Genomic DNA, 21478 nt, shown 5'->3' with positions numbered 1-21478 from the left:
CGTTTGTTTGTTTCCTGAGATAGAATTGCATTGCTATAAACTTCCTTCTTAGAGTTACTTTTACTATGTCCCACAGATTTTGAATTGTTGTATTTCCATTTTTATTTGTCTCCAGGAATTTAATTTCCTCTTTGATGCTTCAGTCCCCCATTGGTTGTTTAGTAGCATTTGTTTAGCCTCCATGTGTTTGTGTTTTTTGCAGCTTTTTTCTCTTAGTTGATTTCTAGTCTCATTGTGTTGTGGTCAGAAAAAATGCTTGATATAATTTGTTTTCCTAAATTTATAGAGACTTGTATTTTGGCTAGCATGAGATCTATCCTGGAAAATTTTCCAGGTGCACTTGAAAAGAATGTGTATTCTGTGTTTTTTAGATGGAATGATCTATATATATTTATTAAGACCATCTGCTATAATGTGTCATCTAAGGCCAGTGCTTTCTTATCAGTATTCTGTCTGGCTGTTCTATACATTGATATAAGTGGGGTCTTAAAGTTTCCTACTATTATTGTGTTACTGTCAATTTTTCCCTTTATTTTTGTTAATATATGCTTTATGTATTTAGGTGCTCCTATGTTGGGTGTATATACATTTTCAGTTGTTATATCAATCTCTTTATCATTATGTAATGCCCTTCTATGTCTCTGCTACAGTTTTTTTTTTAAGTCTATTTTGTCCCTTTTATAAGTATTGCTACCCCACATTTATTTTTGTTTCCATTTACATGGGATGCCTTTTTCCATCCCCTCACTTACAGTCTATGTGTCTTTAGATCTGAAGTGACTCTTTTACAGGCAGCATATGTTATGGGTCTTTTTTTCTTTTTTTAATTCATTCAGCCACTATATGTCTTTTGATTGGAGCATTTAGTCCATATACATTTAAATTAATTATTGATAGATATACTTGTTAATTGTTTTCTGGTCATTTTTATAGTTTTTTTTTCTTTCTTCTTCTTTTGCTCTCTTCTGTTGTTATTTGATAACTATCTTTAGTGTTATGTTTAAATCGCTTTCTCTTTTTTGTGAGTGTATCCATTATAGGTTTTTGGTTTGTGATAGCCACAAGGTTCATGTTTATTATGTTATACATGATTATTTTAAGTTGATGATCTCTTACGTTCAAACACATTTTAACAGCCCTGTACTTTTACTACCCTCTACCACTTTTAATGTTTTTGACATCATATTTTACATATTTTTGTTTTGTGTATACCTTAACTACTTATTGTGGATATAGATGATTTTACTACTTTTGTCTTTTAACCTTCCTACTAGCTTTATAAGTAGTTGATCTACTACCTTTGCTGTATATTTGCCTTTACCAATGAGATTTTTCCTTTTGTAATTTTCATGTTTCTAATTGTGAATTTTTCTTTTCTTCTTAGAGAAGTCCCTTTAACATTTCTTGTAAAACCAGTTTAGTGGTGCTGAACTCTTTTAGCACCACTAAACTCTTTATCTCTCCTTCAAATCTGAATGATAGCCTTTCAGGGTATAAGTTTTTTCCTGTCATCATTTTGAATATATCATGCCACTCCCTTCTGGCCTGCAAATTTTCTACCGAAAAGACAGCTGATAGTCTGATGGGAGTTTCCTTGTACATACCTGGTTGCTTTTCTCTTGTTACTTTTAAGATTCTCTCTTTATATTTAATTTTTGCCATTTTAATTATAATGTGTCCTCATGTGGACCTCTTTGGATTCATCTTGTTTGGGACTCTCTGTGCTTTTTGGACCTGAATGTCTGTTTCTTTTCCCAGTTTAGGAATGTTTTCAGCTATTATTTCTTTAAATAAGTTTTCTGTCTTTTTCTCTCTCTCCTCCTTCTTGGACCTTTATAATGTGAATGTTGGGATGCTTGATGTTGTCCCAAAGGTCTCTTAAACTATCTTCATTTATTAAAATTCTTTTTTCTTTTTTATGTTCAGCTTGAGTGATTTCCACTACTCTGTCTTCCAGTCCACTGATCCTTTCCTCTGTATCAGCTACTCTACTCTTGATGCTTTCTAGTGTATTTTTTAGTTCAGTCATTGTATTCTTCACCACTGTTTGGTTCTTCTCTGTATTTTCTAACTCTTTGTTAAAATTCTCACTGTGTTTTTCCATTCTTCTGAGTTTGTTGAGCATCTTTATGATCATTATATTGAACTCTTTATTGGGTACCTTGCTTATGTCCACTTCTTTCAGTTTTTTTTTTTTTTTGAAGTTTTGTCTTGTTCCTTTGTTTGGAATATATTCTTCTATCTTCTCATTTTGCCTAACTCTCTGTGTTTATTTCTAAGTAATAAGTTGGTCGGTTACATTCCCTGATCTTGGAGAAGTGGCCTTATGGAGGAGATGTCCTATGGGGCCCAGCATCACAGTCCCATCTGCTCACCAGAGCTATATGCTCTAGGGGTACCCTCTCTGTGGGCTGTGTAGGCTCTTCCGTTGTGGCAGGGCCCACTACCATGGGTACACTGGTAGGCAAGGTTGGCTCTGACCCAGGTGGCTGCTAGCCTGCTGGTGGCAGGATCAGGTCCTGGGGCTGCTGGCTGTGGGAACTGGGGTTGGGGAGGTGGGTCTGGGCTGATGAAATACACTGGTGGGCAGGTAAACCCCTGGCATTTATAGGCCAAGAGAGGATTCCAAAATGGCACTTTTCAGCACCAGTTTCCTTGTGGTAGAACAAGCTCCCCAAAATGGCTGCTGCCAGAATCTGCTGCTGTCCCCAGACGGTGTCCCAGTTGCCTCCTCCCTCTCTGGGAGGCTCTCCAAGATCAGCAAATGGGTATGACCCAGGCTCCTTTCAAATGCCTGCCTCTGAGCTGGGATTCGGAGATTGTGAGATTTTGCATGCACTCTTTTAGAGTGGAGTCCCTGTTTCCTACAGCCCTGTAGCTCTCCCATACACAAGCCCTGCTGGCCTTCAAAGCCAAACATCTGGGTGCTCATCCTCCCAGTGCAGGACCCCTGGGCTGAGGAGCCCTATGTGGGGCTTGGACCCCCTCAATCCTTGGGCAGAACTTCTGCAGTTTTAATTATTCTCCTGTTTATGGATCACCTACTCAGGGGTATGGGTCTTGACTATACTGCATCTCCACCCCTCCTACTTGTCTTGCTGTGGTTCCTTCTTTATCTCTTTAGTTGTGGAAAATCTTTTCTCTAGTCTTCAGGCAGTTCTCATAGATAGCGTTCTGTAAAAAGTTGTAATTTTGGTGTGCCTATCAGAGGAGGTGAGCTCAGGGTCTTCCTACTCCATCATCTTACCCACACCTCTGTTTTATCTTAAATATTTGCTTCTCCTGTTGATTTTATAGCCCAACCCTCCAGCCTCTTCCAGGTTACTGCTGTAGCTATGAACATTCTAGTTAAAATTATGAGTAATAAGATGTGCTTAGTTCTATTAATACCTAAATTGAAGCTGTCATCTTGGCTAATTATAATAACAGAAAGGAAAAAAAAGAGACCAGAGTCTTGAATAAAGATAAATATTAATGAATTTGTTCATTAAGTGAAGCTAAAATCTGTTACCCACAAATGGGTACTAATAATAGTAGGATACTATTATTATTCATTCATTTGTTAATTCAAAACTATTGATTTATTTTTTAAAGATTTATTTACTTATTATTTATTTATTTATTTTTGGCTGTGTCAGGTCTTAGTTGCGGCATGCAGGATCTTTGTTGAGGCATGCAGGATCTCTCATTGTGGCATGCAGGCTCTTTGTTGTGGTACACGGGCTTCTCTCTAGTTGTGGCGTGTGGGTTTTCTCTTCCCTAGCTGTGGCACATAGGCTCCAGGACATGTGGGCTCTGTAGTTGTGGTGTGCGGGTTCCAGAGTGCATGGACTCTGTAGTTTGTGACACGTGGACTCTAGTTGAGGTATGCAAGCTCAGTAGTTGTGGCATGTAGGCTTAGTTGCCCTGCGGCATGTGGGATCTTAGTTCCCTAACCAGGGATCGAACCCGCATCCCCTGCATTGCAAGGCAGATTCTTTACTGCTGGACCACCAGGGAAGTCCCTCAAAACTATTTATAAATCTACAGTGTAATATATTCTGGGCTAGGTCTGTCCTGAGATATACCTAAAAGGATAGAAGTAAGCCCTACTCTTGTAACAATTTTCATCTACTAGAAGAGGCTGGCGATTAAGCAACAATATAAAGTGTGTAGGAGTGATAAAAGTAGTCAAGAATTTTGGGAGTACATATTACGAATTATCTGCTAGGCTTTTGGCAGGGGAAACAGCAGATAAATTGATTTTTCAAATATACACAAAAAATAAGTTGGAATTAGTCAAGTAAAGAAGAGGAAAGTGAGAGTTATAGGACCTAGGGATCCACATTTATAAAAGTCTAGAAGAAAGAAGAACTGGCACTTTTAAAGAACTCAAAGAAGTTCAAAGTAATTGGAATATAGGTGTGGGAGTAACAAATGGTGAGAATTTAGGCTAGAAAGCTCTACAGGGGCCAAATGATAATGAGCCTTCAATGCCCATTTTAAAGGGTTTAGACTTTATACTCAAGGCAATTAAAAGCCATTGAAAAAACTTTTCAAAGTGGAATAACACAATCACATTTTCATTTCAGGAACATCTTGTAAACAGCACGGAGGGGCCCAGAATGGAGGCTAACGAATCATGTAATAGACTACTGTGGTAGTTTATATAAGAGATGATGATGGTCTGAATTTAGGGTCAATGGGAATGAAAATGAAAGAAGTGATAGATTTTAAAAGTATTAGGAAGTTCATTGGAGAATTTGTGATTGATTGGATGTGAGGAATATGACTAATGAGGTGGAATGAGAGAGAAAAAGGTAGACAGAGAGGAACATACAGAGATAAATAAATGAAGATGAAACAAGGATAACTCTTCAGTTTCTGTTTCAGGGGACTGGGTTTACTGAGACAGAGAAGATTAGTGGAGGAGCAGCTTTGAAGAAGATAATGATTTCAGTTTGAACCTCTGCTGAATTTGGTGTGAGACATCTAGGAAGATCTGGGCTTTAGGCAGCTAAATCAATCAATCTGGAGCTCAGAGAAGAGGTACAGCCTAGAGCACATAGATGGGTTTTGAAGTCATTGGGCTAGAAGAAATCACACAATGAGTTTATGCGGAGTAGCTCCCTCCCATTATATGATATAGGACTGAAAAATGCTAACACTTTCAGGATGGATGGAGAAATAGGAGCCATAAAGGAGACTGCAAAGGGGCACTCAGAGAGGTACCAGGAAAATTAGTAAGAAAATCAGAACAAATGGTAATCTGAATATTTGAGAATATTTGGGTAGTGGCAACCAGAACTTATTTGGCAACTTGAATCTTAGGGAAGAGAATGTTTCAAGAAAGGCTGGTAAGTGTCTGGTGGATTTCAAAAAGCCCTTCTTGAGGATTTATGGGCACTGAGGTCAGACTATAGTAGGTTTAGAAATAAATTTGAAGATAAAGAGGATAGACAACTCTTTGGAGAAGTTCAGCTGTAGCTTCTGGAGCAGTATGTGTAGGGAGGTAAGAATTCCACAGGACGTTTTATTTTCTCAAGGTAGGATAAATTTAGATATGTTAAAATGATAATGGGAAAAAGCCAAAAGTTAAAGATAAAAGAGGAAGGAGATAATTGAGAAAACAAGGCTTCTAACATTCATGAAGGATAGGATCCAGGGCACAGACAGAGGCTGGTCTTAGCTAGGAGACAGGACACATCTTCTGTTTGAACAAGAGGAAAGGAGGAATGGAGAGCCACGATGCTGAATTTGGTCCTAAGAAGGTGAAAAGACCCTAAACAGCTTTTTTTTTTTTCTGTGATGTGAATTAGGACAGTAGAAAATGTGTAAAATAGCCACTGTGGTGAATGAAAGCGAGAGAGAGAGAGAGAGAGAGAGAGAGAGAGAGATGAGCTAACTAGGGAATGAGATAAGGAGGCTGGGGATCATGGATTCAAAAAGAGATCCCAGTGTGCCCATATTTACCCAGTGCCCATCCCAAGTACATCATGTGTCTATTTGGATCCTCGTATGAGGTAAAGTTCTCCCACAGCACAGATCTAAAAATGAGTGTCATTTTGACATGAAACAAAGTTAAATAAGAAGTTATATCAGGTTAGAATCACAGTATTAGCCTGTGTTGTATACTTACTGTGGCACAGGAGGGGATTCTTTTGCGTATCATGGCTGTACTGTCCGTGAATCTCAGATGCCAGTACTTTACCACTAAACATCACATTCCCTTTAATAAATCAAACTGAATTTGTCTATTAAATTAAATGTTTTGACCCATTGTAAGAGTGTCAGACTGTTTACCTATTAGTTGTTAAATTAGTCACACATTGACTACCTAAGAATACAACTTAAAATGACCACGTGATGGTTCTAGGATGGATTGTGATGCTAAAATTTTGCCAATAAATTATATAGTAGGTTATTTTTTATACCTAAGCTTTCAAGTACTCTAATATTAATGCTTCTTTTCGAAGTGTGAAAGTAACACATTTGTTGTGGAGAATTTGGAAAACAAAGAAAAATATAGATAAGAAAATAGAAATCACCCTAATTTCCTACTCAGAGTTAACTGCTTCTAGTATTTTTCTCTATATACACACAGAATTGTTTTTTTAATTGGATTATATTATGTAATAAACATTTGTTTTCATTTTTCACATCCTGAACATTTCTTCACATTATTAAATATTCTTCAAAAACATGATTTTAAATGTTAACATTGGAAAGCATACTACATATTATGCACATTGAGAGATGTTCCATAATTTGAACATTGTCCTTTTGTTGGCCATTTAAGTTTTTAATTTTCTTTTATATTGAGGAGAATATCCCTGCACACAAAACTTAGCCCACATCTCTGATTCCTTCCTTAACCATTTAGCTGCTCTTAATTGTCACTAATACTGTGGTTCTCTCTGAGTGTAAGATAGTAGGATAGAGCATTTGGGATTTAAATGAAACAATATTTTGGAAGAAAACAAAACTATCCTAATTCTAAACATTTGTAAACATTAATGTTCCTTAAACCTTGACAAAGACATATTGTCTAGACTCTCTTGATACCTGAGATACAAAAGTTTGAAATATAATAAAGATACCTCTTCTGACATGAGTATTACAAAGCTAATCTATCATCCATAATCCAAGAAATGAATGTTTTTATAGAGTAGATTTTGCCTTCCCCCTTTCAGCCAGAATTTGAATACTTGTTACTGACATTTTTTGACTATTCTAATAGAAAGATAAATATTTATCTAGACATATGTACTGAGCTATACTGAGCCACACAGATTTTACAGTTCATACTAATTGAGAGAAGAAAGTAATTCCTAGGTACCAGATAATGTGGTGGCAGGCTGCAGCCTTCTTTACAATTTTGAGTTCCCCTGTGTAGTGATTGGATAATTCAGCATTACCAAATATTTTTAAAGTGCAAATTTGAAGGTTTTTTTGAAATAACTCTACTAGGTAGAAATTTAAGGAAAGCAGACTTATAGATCATACGTTCATTTCCTTGCACTATTCCCCTAAGTGTCCCCTATTCTTTCTTTGAACCTCAAAGCATTCTGTTTCTAGAAACCTATACAATAATGCAGTAGCCTGGGGCTTGGGGAGAGGTATGCTGTGTAGATTGAAGGTGTTAATTATCCTTACCTCATTTTAATTTTCACAACTGCACTACTAGATGGAGAAGATGCTTAGTAAGCATGTATTAATCATGTTTTAGAGAAGAAGAGAAATCAAGATTCAAAGTTAGGTAACTTGTCCCCAAACTAGAAGCAGAGCTGAGTCAGATTTATGGCAGGTCTTTAACTCTTGATCAGTGTGTTTGCCTAAGCCTGAACTTCTAAAATATCTCCTCCTAAAGTTTCATGAATTCTTGTCCCTTGTCTTCTTACACTGTCCACTTTCTAACTTTGTAGTTTTCCTCTCTCTTCCATTTCCCAAAAGACACATTTGGGGTTTTCCTGCAGAAGAGTTTTGTCTTTTGTTCCACATCTTTTACTTTTTGGTTTCTTTTCTTTTTCAAATTAAATCCTTATTCATTTTCCAGTTTTGCCCCAGAATTCATCAGAAAAAAATTAGCCATAGAAGTATATGTAAGAGACCATCCAGTCCAACCCCATGGCTTACTAGTAAATTTAATAAAGCACAGAGAGTAAATGACTTGCTTAAAGTCATAATTGGTGGCAGAGCCAGGGTAGGATTTGCTTCTTCTGATTCTTAGTCCATTGTTGTTTTGAAACATTTAATAAAATTGCATAATAGTAAAGATGAAGTAATGCAACTTCTAGTAACTTTTCTTAATGTGTATGAACTGTTTATTTCCAACTTTTCCAGATTAGATAAAGAGGAGAAGCTTCTGAAACAAAGTCTAGAATGCTGGGATGATTTGGCAATCTGAGAACAGAGTTGTAACAAGATTGAAAAGACTACAATTGTTTCTTAAATCTGCAGTGAAACTTCTTCTCATGAAAGTCCTTCAAATTATGTGATTAAGTAGTTCAAAGCTCCCAGACTGGTTTCAATGTATTATAATGTAGCACATTTATCAAACTATACAGGGAGTTTCCAGTGGAGCAGGTTATTCTCCCATAACCTGACAAACGGAGATTACTGAAAACAAAACATCATAAATAAAAATTGGCTGTGAGGAAAGTTCTCTTACACATTATATTAGGAATAATCTGGAAATGCATAAAAATCACGTAATGGAGCCTAAGGGAAAATAAAAATTTTATTCCCTCCCCACAAATTAATTTTTCTGGGTTTTCTCATTTATCATCTTCAATAGATATATGTAGCCTATAGCCCAAGGCATTTTTGGACCAAGAAATAAAGTACTGAAGGTTTTTAAATGTGTACTTTTAAATCCTACTGTAGTAAAATAAAGTCCAAATGCAGAATATTAAAAACAATCTTCCGGGGATTCCCTGGCTGTTCAGTGGTTAGGACTCCACACTTTCACTTCCAGGGCCCGGGTTCAGTCCCTGGTCGGGGAACTAAGATCCCGCAAGCTGTGCAGTGTGACCAAAAATAAAAAGTCTCCTTGGTTAGTGTTTTGTATATTTAAAAGATCATTATCACTGGGGAAGGGACAAATCGGACAAATCTTCCTTTAGGATGGAGAAAAGTAATTGCCCTTGACACTAGGCAGGGATGGAAAATTTAGGGGTTACTGATGTAGTTGTGTTCCTCGCTATCACTGTACAAAAAGAACTCTCTCTTCCTGCTGATAACCGGAGAAGAGGCAAGAGGCCTGGGAGAGTCACATGGAGCCTGGAGAAGATGCTGACAGAAGAGCGGTAGCTCTGTTTAACCACAGCTGGTCTCACGGCTCCCTTGACCAGATAGTTATATGAGGCTGTTTAGAAGGAGCAATTGTGCAGTGTGTTTGCTGAAAAAATAGCTTCAGTGGTGGCCAAGCATCCTGGTTTTTGTTTGTCCCTTCTCCCTTGTAGAATGGGACTAATAGGAATAATCTACCTGAAGTCTATATATTGATGCCAAAGTTTTTCTCCCAAAGTCTGATCGTCTAAAATATATTTGCAAAAATTCTCATCACTGTTCAGCTCCTTAAATAGAAGGATGTCTAATATAGGACACCTAATATCAAGGTGTCCACAGGGCTCTATTCCCTGCTGGAAGCTCTGCGGGAGCATCGGAGACTCCTTTCCTTGCTTTTTTCATGGATGTTAACTTGCATTTATGTTTAAAATTAAACAAGGAATTAAGAGTTCTACTTCCATCCCTGCTGCCATTTGGAAATGGCGATATCATGCTCACTGCCTCTAATTCCAATTATCTTCATGCTGCACATCTCATGAGTTCTGGGAAAGCTCGAGTGTCTCTTCCCATGTGCTAGCTATTGCTTACGGAACTTGGTTTCATAATTTCATAATCACTGCATTGTCATTAGGAAATTACGGGAAACTACAGTGGACTAGCCAATGTAAGGCATACGAAACCTGTATTAGCCTAATAAAAATAATTTTAAATTATTAGCCTCATAAAAATTAATTTTTAAATAATCAAGAAGGACTGTGTAAAATGACTGAAATTCCATTTTAATAAGTAATTTTATGAATTTTCCTGATTATAAAAAGTTGGAGAAATCCAACACTTTATTTTATAAAAGAAAATGAAAATGTAACTTAAGTGAGTTTTTAAATCATTCTAGATGAGGCTCAGAACACTTCCTGAAAGATGGTAAGTGGTCAAATATATTTAATTATTGGATGAGGTGAGGGACTGAAAGAGTTAGCACCAATAGCTTATAAAAAGAAGACGAAAGAATTAATAACCACGTGTTTTTCTTAAAGGCAACTGAACTGAAAATACAGTTTTATACCTTTTAGTCAAAGACTGAGATCTAACTGATGTAACTTGAATAACAGGAATGCATTTTTACATGTTGCAAATATAGAAATTGAGATAATTTATATAAGAGTTAGGATGAAGTTTACTTTTACTTTATGTTTAAAAAAAAGTTTCCTAACAAAGTGTACAAAGTAAGGAAAATTGCTAGGATGTTTTATCTGTGAGAGAGAATAAGTTGTTTTCAAGCTCATACCTCCCCATCCCCTTTCAGCATTTGTTGAGAACTCACTCTGTGGGTGTATTAGTTTTCTACTGTAGCTCTTTAACAAATTACAAACTTGGTGGCTTAAAACAATACAAATGTATCTTACAGTTCCGTAGGTTGGAAGCCTGACATGGGTCTCACTGGGCTAATATCAAGGTATGCACAGGGCTGCATTACTTTCTGGAAGCTCTGAAGAAGAATCAGACTTGTTTCCTTGCTTTTTTTTTTCTTTTTCTTTCAATTTCTAGAGGTCGTCTATAATTCCTTAACTCATGGCTCCCTTCCTTCATCTTCAAAACCAGCAACACTGCATCTCTCTGACCGTTCTTCTGTGGACCCATCTCCCTCTGACCACAGCTGGAAAGGTTCTCAGATTTTAAGAACCCGTGTGATTACATTGAGCCTACCCATATAATTCAGGATAATCGCCCCATCTTGAGGCCCTTAACATTCATCACATGTGGGAGGTAGTGTTCAGTTCACAGGGCTCTGAGCCAGCATCAGAAGATACTAATGTAGATATATTTATTTTAAATAATTTTGGTGTATTTGGTGTATTCATATTTATTAATGAAGGGAATAATCAACTCCCTTTAAACAAAAGACTTTCCTAAATTGCTTGAAATGTTTTTATGTACATAAAAAATTTAAAATAGTTTAATAATTGTTTAATAATAATAATTCCATTGCCTTCTGCAAGTCTACATATTTTACATAATTTAATTGTAATAACAATACAATTATATATACATGATAGTATCTTACATTCTTTTCTTTTCACTTACTTCATATATATATTATTAAGCAAACAGGCTGTATTTTATTAAACTTTACTCCTGATACTAGAGATTTATTTGTTTGCAGTTTCTTACTAGATTAGATAATTCTTCACTGAACATTCACTTATTTGTCCAGCTTTTTCCTTTCATTGAATAAATTCCTTGGAAAAAATTTCTTTGAAAGAAATTGCAGAGTCAGAATGTATGCCTACCCATTTTTCTCTTCTTATTTGTCTATAGAGCCATAATTTTGTTCAGGTATTAGGTGGTAAATTGGTCAAGGACCAGGGTGTAAGCCCCAGAGAATGTATTTGTCTTATAAGCCAAACCTGGAAATTTCCATCTCCTGTGCCAGTGATTGGTTTAAGAATTACCTGTGACTCAATTCTGTCCAGTAAGACCAAGCTGACGTTTTCATAGCTGGTAAGGATTTGATCAGAGCCAAGATTTAGAACACCGAATCTGTGTAGTGCTGACATCTATTTGCACCATCGGGCTGTGTGTTATCACTATAATTCAGATGAGAGGAGGAGCTGAACGAGGATGAGACTGGAACAAGAGCAAATGGCAGTGCAGAGGACAAGGCAAAAGAAGGATTCAAATGTGACTCTGACGTGTTGAGCCAGGGTGACTGTGTAAGAAAGAAAGTGCCATTGTTGGGATGGTAGGTTTGTGGGTGTTTGGGATGCCCAGGGATGTTGGGACCCCTTCAATTTGGGATGTGTGACCTGAGGACAGAACATCCAAATAAATGTGAGCCTTAAGAGAGAGACATTTTGGGTTCAGTAGAAATGTACCGTGAGCAACACATACAAGTCACATATATAATTTTAAATTTTCTAGTAATGTCATTTTTTAAAAAGTAACAAGAAACAAGTGAGGCTAATTTTAATAATGTACTTTATTTAACACACTATATCAAAGATCATTTCATTAGTCATTACATATCCCAGCATCATTTCATTAGTCATTACATATCCCAGCATCTCAATTTTCTCCAGCCACGTTTCAAGTGCTTAATAGTCATGTACATCTAGAAAGACCAGTTTAGGAGCTGGTAATAAAGTCAGCACCTTTCTTTGTTTGCAGGTGTGAACCCATGTTCGGGTTGTTCCTGCTTTTGTTTTGCTGTTACGAACAATGCTGTAACGAATAGTCATACACACAACTTCTGGTGCAGCAGTTAGGGGCAGTGTACTCTTGGGAGTGGGACTTGTGCACAGCAGCAGCAGAGACAGGCCTCACTGTCTTCCCAGGTGGCTGCTGCAGCTCACGCCCCTGCTAGTAGGATGCAAAAGCACCCACATGGCTCCACACCCCAAAGTCACGTTTCATTTTTGTCAAGCTAGTGGGTATAAAATGGTTTCTTACTCTGTCATAATATTCATTTCTCTGATGATTAATGAGCTTGAATACCTTTCCAGATCCATTTGAATCTTCATTGTGTTCTCTTCTGTGGAAATCACAAATATTTATTCATTCAAATATAAGTATATTTATATTATGTATGTTATAGATGTCATATATTATATTTGTATATGGATCATATATTCGTTTACAAATGGTTGTTGAACACCCTCTGCTAAATACTGGTCTAGGTACTGGGAATGAACTAGTGAGGAAAAAATGATATAGTCCCAAATTCTGCCTTCATGGAGTTTACATTCTAGTGTGTGTGCAGTGACCAGGGAGAGACCAAAAAGAGGTAAAATGCTGTCTGACATATGTCAATGAACCTGGGTTTAAGTCTGGCTCAGCCATTTTACGTCATTAAACCTTGGTTTCTGCAATTGTAAAAAGGAGATGGCAATGATATTTATCTTCTGTTGTTTATTAAATACATATGAAGAACTTGACACAGTGTCAGGCAAATTGTAAGGATTCGGCAAGTGCTAATGACAAGAAGAAGAAGAAGGAGAAGAATAAGAAGAGGAAGAAGAAGAAGAAAAGAAAATATAACTACTATTTTCCCCTTTCTTGCTTCTATTTTTTCTTCTAGGTTTTTTTTTTTCTTTTTTTCCAGTTACAACTACTGAAGTTTCAGATTACATATGTTTTGTTTTTTTTGAAGCATTGGCTCTCGTTTAGGTGTCAACCTCCTGGTATTTTCTGCAGCAAGACAGACGACTTTGGCTAATTTTGAGATGTGTTGTTTTCCAACTTCTTAAATCCCAAGAACCAAGAGCCTGAGTACATGTACTTTTAAAAAATCTGCATCACGTTGAATAGGCAAAAATGTGGGAAAATCCAGAGGAATATCTTATATAATTCAGGGCTGTGTTCTGTGAGTATAAGTGTTGCTTGAATTGATCATTTCAATCCAATAACCAATGGATTGTTAATTTATGTGCAAAGTACTGTGTAGGGGAGATGCATATGACTTTATTAATCTTTGGAATAATAATTTGTCCCTTTTTCTTAGATAATGATGTTGAAAATGATCTTCAATCATACATCAGTTGAGCACTGCAAGTCGTACACAGAAAAGCAGAAAGAGTGCAGCTTCTTCTTAATAGCTGTTCGCCTGGCTTCACTGAACCAGATCTTGGATCCCTGGGTTTATCTGCTGCTAAGAAAGATCCTTCTTCAAAAGTTTTGCCAGGTAGCAAATGCTGTCTCCAGCTGCTGTAATAATGGAAAGAAAGTACAGACGATCTCACTATCCAATGAAATAACACAGACAGAGGCATGAAAGAGAACTCTTAATCAACTTGCATGTTCACAGCTTTTGGCAACAAATAGCCCTAAACCTTACTGTGAATTTAGGCATATCTGGCATGCCACTGTTTATGCGTTGAAGTAGAATTTTTGATATAAGGCTAAATGGTCTCAGAAGCATAGATAATCCCCTATGTGCCAGAAGTATTCAAACACAAACAAAGGAAAATAGATTAATAATAGTCTAGTGTTTGGGGGACTCTGTCATTTGTAGCTGAATATGTGATTATTTATTAGGTGAAGACTTTTTCTTCTATATAAATGATCTTGGTCTGTGATGGGGGTGGGATGGGAATAGTTAATATTCTAGTATTCTGAATACATGGGGAATTTAACGCACAGATCGTTGAAGACAAGGTTTGTTTTTGCTCAAAACCTTGGCCTTCTGCTTTCTCTTTTACTCTCTCTCTCTCTCTTTCTCTCTGTGTCACTCTTATTCCCCTTACATTTTTTTAAAAAGTTGAGTTAGGATTAAAAAAACATCTATAATGTATCCACAAGTGTTCATTGGTACTGATGTTATTTAGATATTGCTCAATATGTGAATTAGCTGCTAGCCTTACAAAGTTTAAGTTTTGGTTGGGTTGGTAATTAGGTTTATTCATTATCTGAATAAGAGTCAGTTCCATTTATTTCAAAAATGACAGAGTTTGTGACCATCCAAATTGCTAAATGTTCTTCCTTTTGATTACATTTTTAATTCCTACAAGCCTGCAGAAGATTCGTAAAACTGTGCTTGGGAGTCAGTGAAGTGATTTTTCAAAATGCTATTTAAGGACTGATTTGAGCACTAAATATAGGTACTCTGGCTAATTATCTTCCCTGATTTTCCACCAAAAGTATTCTCTTCAGTATTTTGGGTATTTAAATACTAACTCTGATTCTAACACCAATAAATATTTTGAAGCTTCCATAAAGACTTTCCATAGTTTGGCCTATTTATAGGTTTAGGAAATTAATAATATTGATCCCTCACAGCACTTTCTCTGCCCTCTTCTCAAAGTAGCTCTATCTAAATATTTATTCTTAAAATGTTTCTCTCAGGGTCTACATGTGTACAAACCTTGATAGCTAAGCTTGATATCTTTTTGGCACAAGTAGGTCACTACGTTAAGTTTTGAGAATTACACTTAAACAGAAGATTTCCCCAACAAACACAACAATCTTTCAAATCAGACCTACATAATATGTTCTTCATACTCTTTAGAGCATTCATTTTGCAGACTTACTAACATTTTCTCATGAAGATTTTTAATTTGCTTTTTTCTTTACTGCTTTCCTAGTTTTAAGAAACTTGAGATTTATTTATACTCCTTTATAGTAACTACATTTGTGTTTGTGTTCAGTAAGCATTTGGGGAAGAATTAATTCTAAGAGGTACAAAATATCTATTAGATTAATATGTACACCACTCTAAGTCAATCAGGAGGAATCAATTTAAATGACCATGTCAAATTGAGTGAGAAGGCAAGATATGCTGGGAGCAGAAATAGAGACACAGATGTAGAGAACAAATGTATGGACACCAAGGGGGGAAAGTGGCAGAGATGCGGGGTTGGTGGTGGGATGAACTGGGAGATTGGGATTGACATATATACACCAATATGTGTAAAATAGATAACTAATAAGAACCTGCTGTGTAAAAAATAAATGAATAAATATAATTCAAAAATTCAAATAAAAGAAAAAAATCTGCTGGGAGCACTTTTGTAACTCATGATCGTTCCACTAGTCTAGGTTTTGGAAAAAATGATGATAAATAACCTATAGTAAAACCCCATTATAAAATCTCTCTATGCCATAGGATTGGATTATCCTACAGGTCACCTCATGGAGGATGAAACAAAACTACATTCTTTTTTTTTCAGGAAAAAAGTGCACTTAAATGATCTTATAGTGAAGAGGTTTTACCTCTTGAGTGGTCCTCATACCCTAGGTTTAGATATACACATAGTATAGATCCAAGTGGTATGAGCTTGATTGGGTTATTTCTTCCAGCACCCAGTACAGCACTTGGAATATAGAAAGTGTTCAATGACTGTTCAGAGAATGAATGAATCATTATCTGCCAAAAGCAAGTGCACATTGGTGGGGCCCCACAGTATGGTTGAAGCACTTCATGCCATTACAGACCATCAAGCTGATAAAGTGAATGATCTCTGCTTGTTTAATTACAGACACACAAATTTATCTTCAGATGTGCAGTGTCATATTGCTGCATAACAAAGAGCGTTATTTGTGTCACTAATTTAAGAGACTGCTACTCCCAAGTGGTAATTGAGATTATTGTTAAAGAAATATATCACTTTTCATCAAACCACAGAAATGCATAAAGACAAAACAGCCTAAAACTCATGCTTAACTACAAAACAAATTCCTGCCCAGGGATACATGGTAGTTGTGGATGATGGCAGTTTTTGAACAAGCTTGAAAAGGAACCTAAAAAAAAAAAAAAGTGGTTCTGAAGAACCTAGAGTCAGGACAGAAATAAAGATGCAGACGTAGAGAATGGACTTGAGGACACAGGGAGGGGGAAGGGTAAGCTGGGACGAAGTGAGAGAGTGGCATGGACATACATACACTACCAAATGTAAAATAGCTAGTGGGAAGCAGCTGCATAGCACAGGGAGATCAGCTCAGTGCTTTGTGAACACCTAGAGGGGTAGGATAGGGAGGATGGGAGGGAGACACAAGAGGGAGGGGATATGGGAACATATGTATGCATATGGCTGAGTCACTCTGTTGTACAACAGAAAGTAACACAACATTGTAAAGCAATTATACTCTAATAAAGATGTTTAAAAAAAGAAGAATTAATGAATAGGTAAATAATTGAAACAAGTAATTCTGGAAGAAAGATCTGGACATAAGAGGCTACTTTTTTAGTAGAGACTTTAAAATATAATATTATTGTCCAAATAAAAAAAGGAGATGGAAAAGGAAGAATTATGTAAACAGCATGTGAGTTTTGTTATGTAGGCAGCCATTTGTTAGTACATGGAAACCTGATAAGAAATTTAAGTCCTAAATGATATCAGTCGTTGGATGATAGCTGAAGTTAGATTTCAGAGATGTTGTTCAGAGGCCCTAGACGTGGTTAGGAAGTAAACATCTAAAGGCACTGCAGAAGAGTATGTCAGTTTCCATGTTTAAGTTCATTGGCCTTTAAATTCACTCGCATATACTTAGTTTATCCATGCATATATCTGAGCAGGAAAAAAATGCATGCATAAATTATGGGAATTACAAAACTTCTCAGTATTGGTTAAAAAAAACATAGAGACCTAGGAAACTAAATAGAAAGTAGTGAGTGAATGCAATGTAGAAATATATGTAATGTCAGCTGTCGTAGATTTTACGAAGCAGTTTTGATTTTCCAAACAGTGAATTTAAACCGCTATGTTGTGTCACAGAAGAGAATGATGACACGTCAACCAATTAGAACAGTTTACTTTTCAAATAAAATAAGTATGGTGGATATCTTTAAAATATTTTAAATTGAAGAAACAAATGTGTTATCCCAAGATTTATCAAATTTACCTAATGCTATATATGAAGTTATTTTAAGTAAGCGTAAGCATTTAATCATGCCAGATTTAAATGATTGTCAATTTTAAAGTGCACATATATACTGAACACTTCTTTATTATATAAAAGACCTTTTGACCATGTTATGGAATAAAATTGTGGAAGCTCATGTAAAAGTTAACTATAAAAGACCCTGTGACCACACTGGCATTGAGTAATAGACAAACTAAAAACTTTGACAAAACAGTATTTTAATAAGGTGGACAATCTGTGGCAATATTCTAATATTAAATTTTCAAGAATTTTATTTATTTAATACTTTATATGTTTTTGTTGGTTTTGACCCCAGATTAGTGATCTGCTTTCAGTCTTCCCCATGTCAGTTTTCATAGTTCTTTGTATTGGGATTAAGTCAGCTACAGAAAATAGAAAAATTTTGTTTTATGAAATTTTAGGCACATATATTACCCATTTATTCTCATATTTTAACCCCAAAGCTTCTCTTGAAATATACAGATTACTAGAAGATGAGTGACACAGAGAGACTTTATTACTACAGAGAGTATTTATTACTACAAACATATAAAAAAGCTTAGTATGGAATAATTAAAATTTCCATGATTTACCTCTGTAAAAATTTAGGTCACCAACCATGCCCAATCTTCACAACTGCTTGTTTATTGCTAGCTTTGTGATTGTGTTATGTCTCAAATCTGCAAAAATTTAGGTCTAAATAAATGAAAAGAATTGTTCAATGAATGAGATTATAACATTTTTTAAATGAAGAGTAATATTGTGGCTAAATCGACAGAACTGTTTTCTGAGTTGCAATACAGTGCTAATAAGAGGTGACATAATCTGTGATGTTTCCTAACATAGGTTATAATAGGGTCTATTTACAAAATTTGGAAATCAGTCTAAAACTCACATGCAGATTTGTTAAGAAGCTGCTATCTGTTCAGAATTCTAAGACTACTGACAGGTGGTGATTACGTATGAAGCATGAAACAGAGAATTAGGGAAAATTCAAAAATTAAACTCCATTATACTGGTATCATTAATATAGTTACTAATTACATGTAAAAGTTAATTTCCCCTAGATTTCTCTCATGCAAAAGGTTTCAATTTTATAATGATTCATGTTGTAGTTATTAAGTAAAAATTTTCACATGCCTTCCCTGAATGCCTTTTTTGGATTGAGTCCACCTATAAAACTGAAGAAAGTAAAAAGAGTAGTACAGGGTGACTTTGTTCTCAAAGTGACAAAGGGAAAACTGAAACTATACATATTTATGAAAGACTTGAACAAGTCTAGAAATGAGGCACTTTTTTTTTCTAAAAGAGGTCGACAATTATTTTTTTGTACGCGGGCCTCTCACCGTTGTGGCCTCTCCCTCTGCGGAGCACAGGCTCCGGACGCGCAGGCTCAGCGGCCATGGCTCACAGGCCCAGCCGCTCTGCGGCATGTGGGATCTTTCCGGACCGGGGCACGAACCCATGACTCCTGCATCAGCAGGCGGACTCCCAACCACTGCGCCACCAGGGAAGCCCCCATATAGTCTCTATTTTATAATTCCTAAAGTGAGGATTCTATTTAAAGGCTTATAATTTATACAAGTTGAGTTGTAAATCATTACATTATGATACCACAAGACAAGTACATTTTGATTCTCTAGAAATGCAGTTCAATCAGACATATACCATATTTATTCATATATAAATCACACACTTTATCTATTGAGAATGAAAATTATTTTATTTTCAGAAGTTTTACATCAATCTGTTTCAAAGCATAACTCAAATATCCACTGGAATGCTTATTTCCTCATTAGGAACGAGACTGTTTCCCCAGTGCCCTTGCCTCCAGCCTGTTTTTCCATTTTCTCACGGAGAAGAAGTAACAGAAATAATTACTATGGTGAAGCTGGGATTGTTTTTAAGAGAGAGAATGGTTTCACATTTCTAATATGCTAACATCCTAATATATGAAATATCTGAGTCTGCTTTTTAATATCTGCTTTGATGAAATAATTTTATTATGGGAGTAAAGATAAGAAGGAAAGAGATTACCATCAGATACAAATTAGCCTTTTCAGGCTTTTTGAGCATTTTAGAGATGATAGCACTTCTAAATTATTTTAGAGCAGATCTTAAATCCTTTTGTTAATTGTTTTAGAATTAGAATATTTTGACTTTTTAATTAAAGTGAATCAGATATCTAGCCAAAAGCTAGCTAATCACCAGACTTTAATAGTTATTTGAAAATAGTTTCTTTCTATGGTTTTCAGTTTCTGTAGAAATCAAAGCTGTAATGTTCAGCAGGAGAAAATGTGTATGACTTACTAATGGACTTCAATGTTCTTTCAGCTTTTGAAATGACACTCATATGGAACAGGCATGGAGGGTGGGACAGAGAACAAAGGGAAAGAGGTGAAGGAAAACCTGTCTATTTCTAACTTGTCAAGATTCTTCATCCTTTTAGGCCATTTCACAGAAGCAAGGAGAGGAAGAGGCCACATTTATCTTTTCATAATTGAGCATCAGTAGGACAAAGCGAGGGGTGGCCAGTGTTCTTTTCTGTAAGAGTGAATGTTAAATTCACTCAACTCATCACTGACTGCTAAACTCTTTTTCTTCCCAATCTTCCTGCATATATATGAAATATCTTACCTTCTCCCTCTTCTTTAACCAAACAACTTTGTACAAATAGCATAAAGTCGAACATTTCTTTAAGGAAACAAATTAAAAATAGGCACTGATTATTTTGATCTGTTTACAACAAATGAATATATTATTTTCAAAATGTATCTAAGTAAGAATTGAAATCATTGGCACTTTAATCAATCATGTAAAATTCAGTATAGAAAGTATACATTTCTCCACCTCTCCTACTCAGCATCCCATCCCTACACACTTGGTTAAATGGGAAGATATACTGTTGTCACCTTTATGTAGTTAGTTATCTTAAGTGTATTTAAACATATCTTCCAGTATGTTTTAAAGGGTAGTCTTCAATATGGTGGAGACAAAAAATAAAAGAGACTATGAAAAGTACATTAGAATTTTGACGGCATTCTAGTCAGAGCCAGTCTGTATACTTAACAAATGTACGTTATTTATGTTGTGCTTGTCAATGGGAAATAAAGTCGAATGTTCTGAAATGTCCCTGTCTTTCTTTCCTGATGCCAACTCATGTCAGGAATGTTTTACTTATAATCACATTAAGCATTTTGCTAAAATCCTATTTGATATGCTTTGCCAAAATAACAGCACAATGTAATGCAATAACATCATCCTATCTGTAACATTTAAATCATTTTGTTTTATATTCCATAATAACATATAGTACAAATTATCACTGATGTGCTATAAACTTGAGAGGTGCTTTTCAATACGATACCTACTCATGTTATAATCTCAGAATTTTTGTTTTTAATACAAAAGCACATTTATAAATTATTCTAAACTTAGTTCTCCTACTTTCTTGTGGATTTGAGTATAATCTACAGGCAGCCAACATAAGAATTGCCCTTGTTCATAGTCATCTCCTTCAGCAGACTTGTACCTGTGTATTGGTGTGAGCTGATTACTGGTAGAGATGTGTTGGGCTACCCCACTACCGTATTCCATGTGCTTATTTAGCTTAACTCTACTTCTTCCTCCCTCAGTGATGGGAGAAGTTCTGTAGAACATAGACTGCAAAGCCAAGCTCATTATAAGTAACACACCGAGCTCGCCCTCCTTCCTCCTAAGAAAAGGCATTTAGGGAGAGCTCTGCCGTAAACCCCTGACCAAATCTTTTTTTTTTTTTTTTTCCTTTGGCTGCACCGGGTCTTCATTGCTGCACACAGGCTCTTTGTTGTTGTGGTACGTGGACTTCTCTAGT

At 36.0% G+C, this 21478-nt stretch overlaps 1 protein-coding gene across 2 annotated transcripts in view; it reads left to right on the top strand.

The window, feature by feature from the left end:
• The window catches only part of PTGER3 (prostaglandin E receptor 3), an 80283-nt gene that overhangs the window by 23550 nt on the left and 35255 nt on the right, over positions 1–21478 (top strand). Inside the window, exon 2 of one of the 2 annotated variants that reach the window (XM_024734613.1) lies at positions 13769–13948. The exons of the other annotated variant lie outside the window; for it this stretch is intronic. Within the exon in view, the coding sequence (XP_024590381.1) occupies positions 13769–13948 (180 nt within the window). The remainder of the gene's footprint in view (positions 1–13768; positions 13949–21478) is intronic. 2 annotated transcript variants of the gene reach the window in all.

Source organism: Neophocaena asiaeorientalis, unplaced genomic scaffold, assembly GCF_003031525.2.
Source record: "Neophocaena asiaeorientalis asiaeorientalis breed wild unplaced genomic scaffold, Neophocaena_asiaeorientalis_V1.1 scaffold15, whole genome shotgun sequence".
Taxonomy (NCBI): domain Eukaryota; kingdom Metazoa; phylum Chordata; class Mammalia; order Artiodactyla; family Phocoenidae; genus Neophocaena; species Neophocaena asiaeorientalis.
This window is presented reverse-complemented; position numbering and strand designations above follow the sequence as displayed.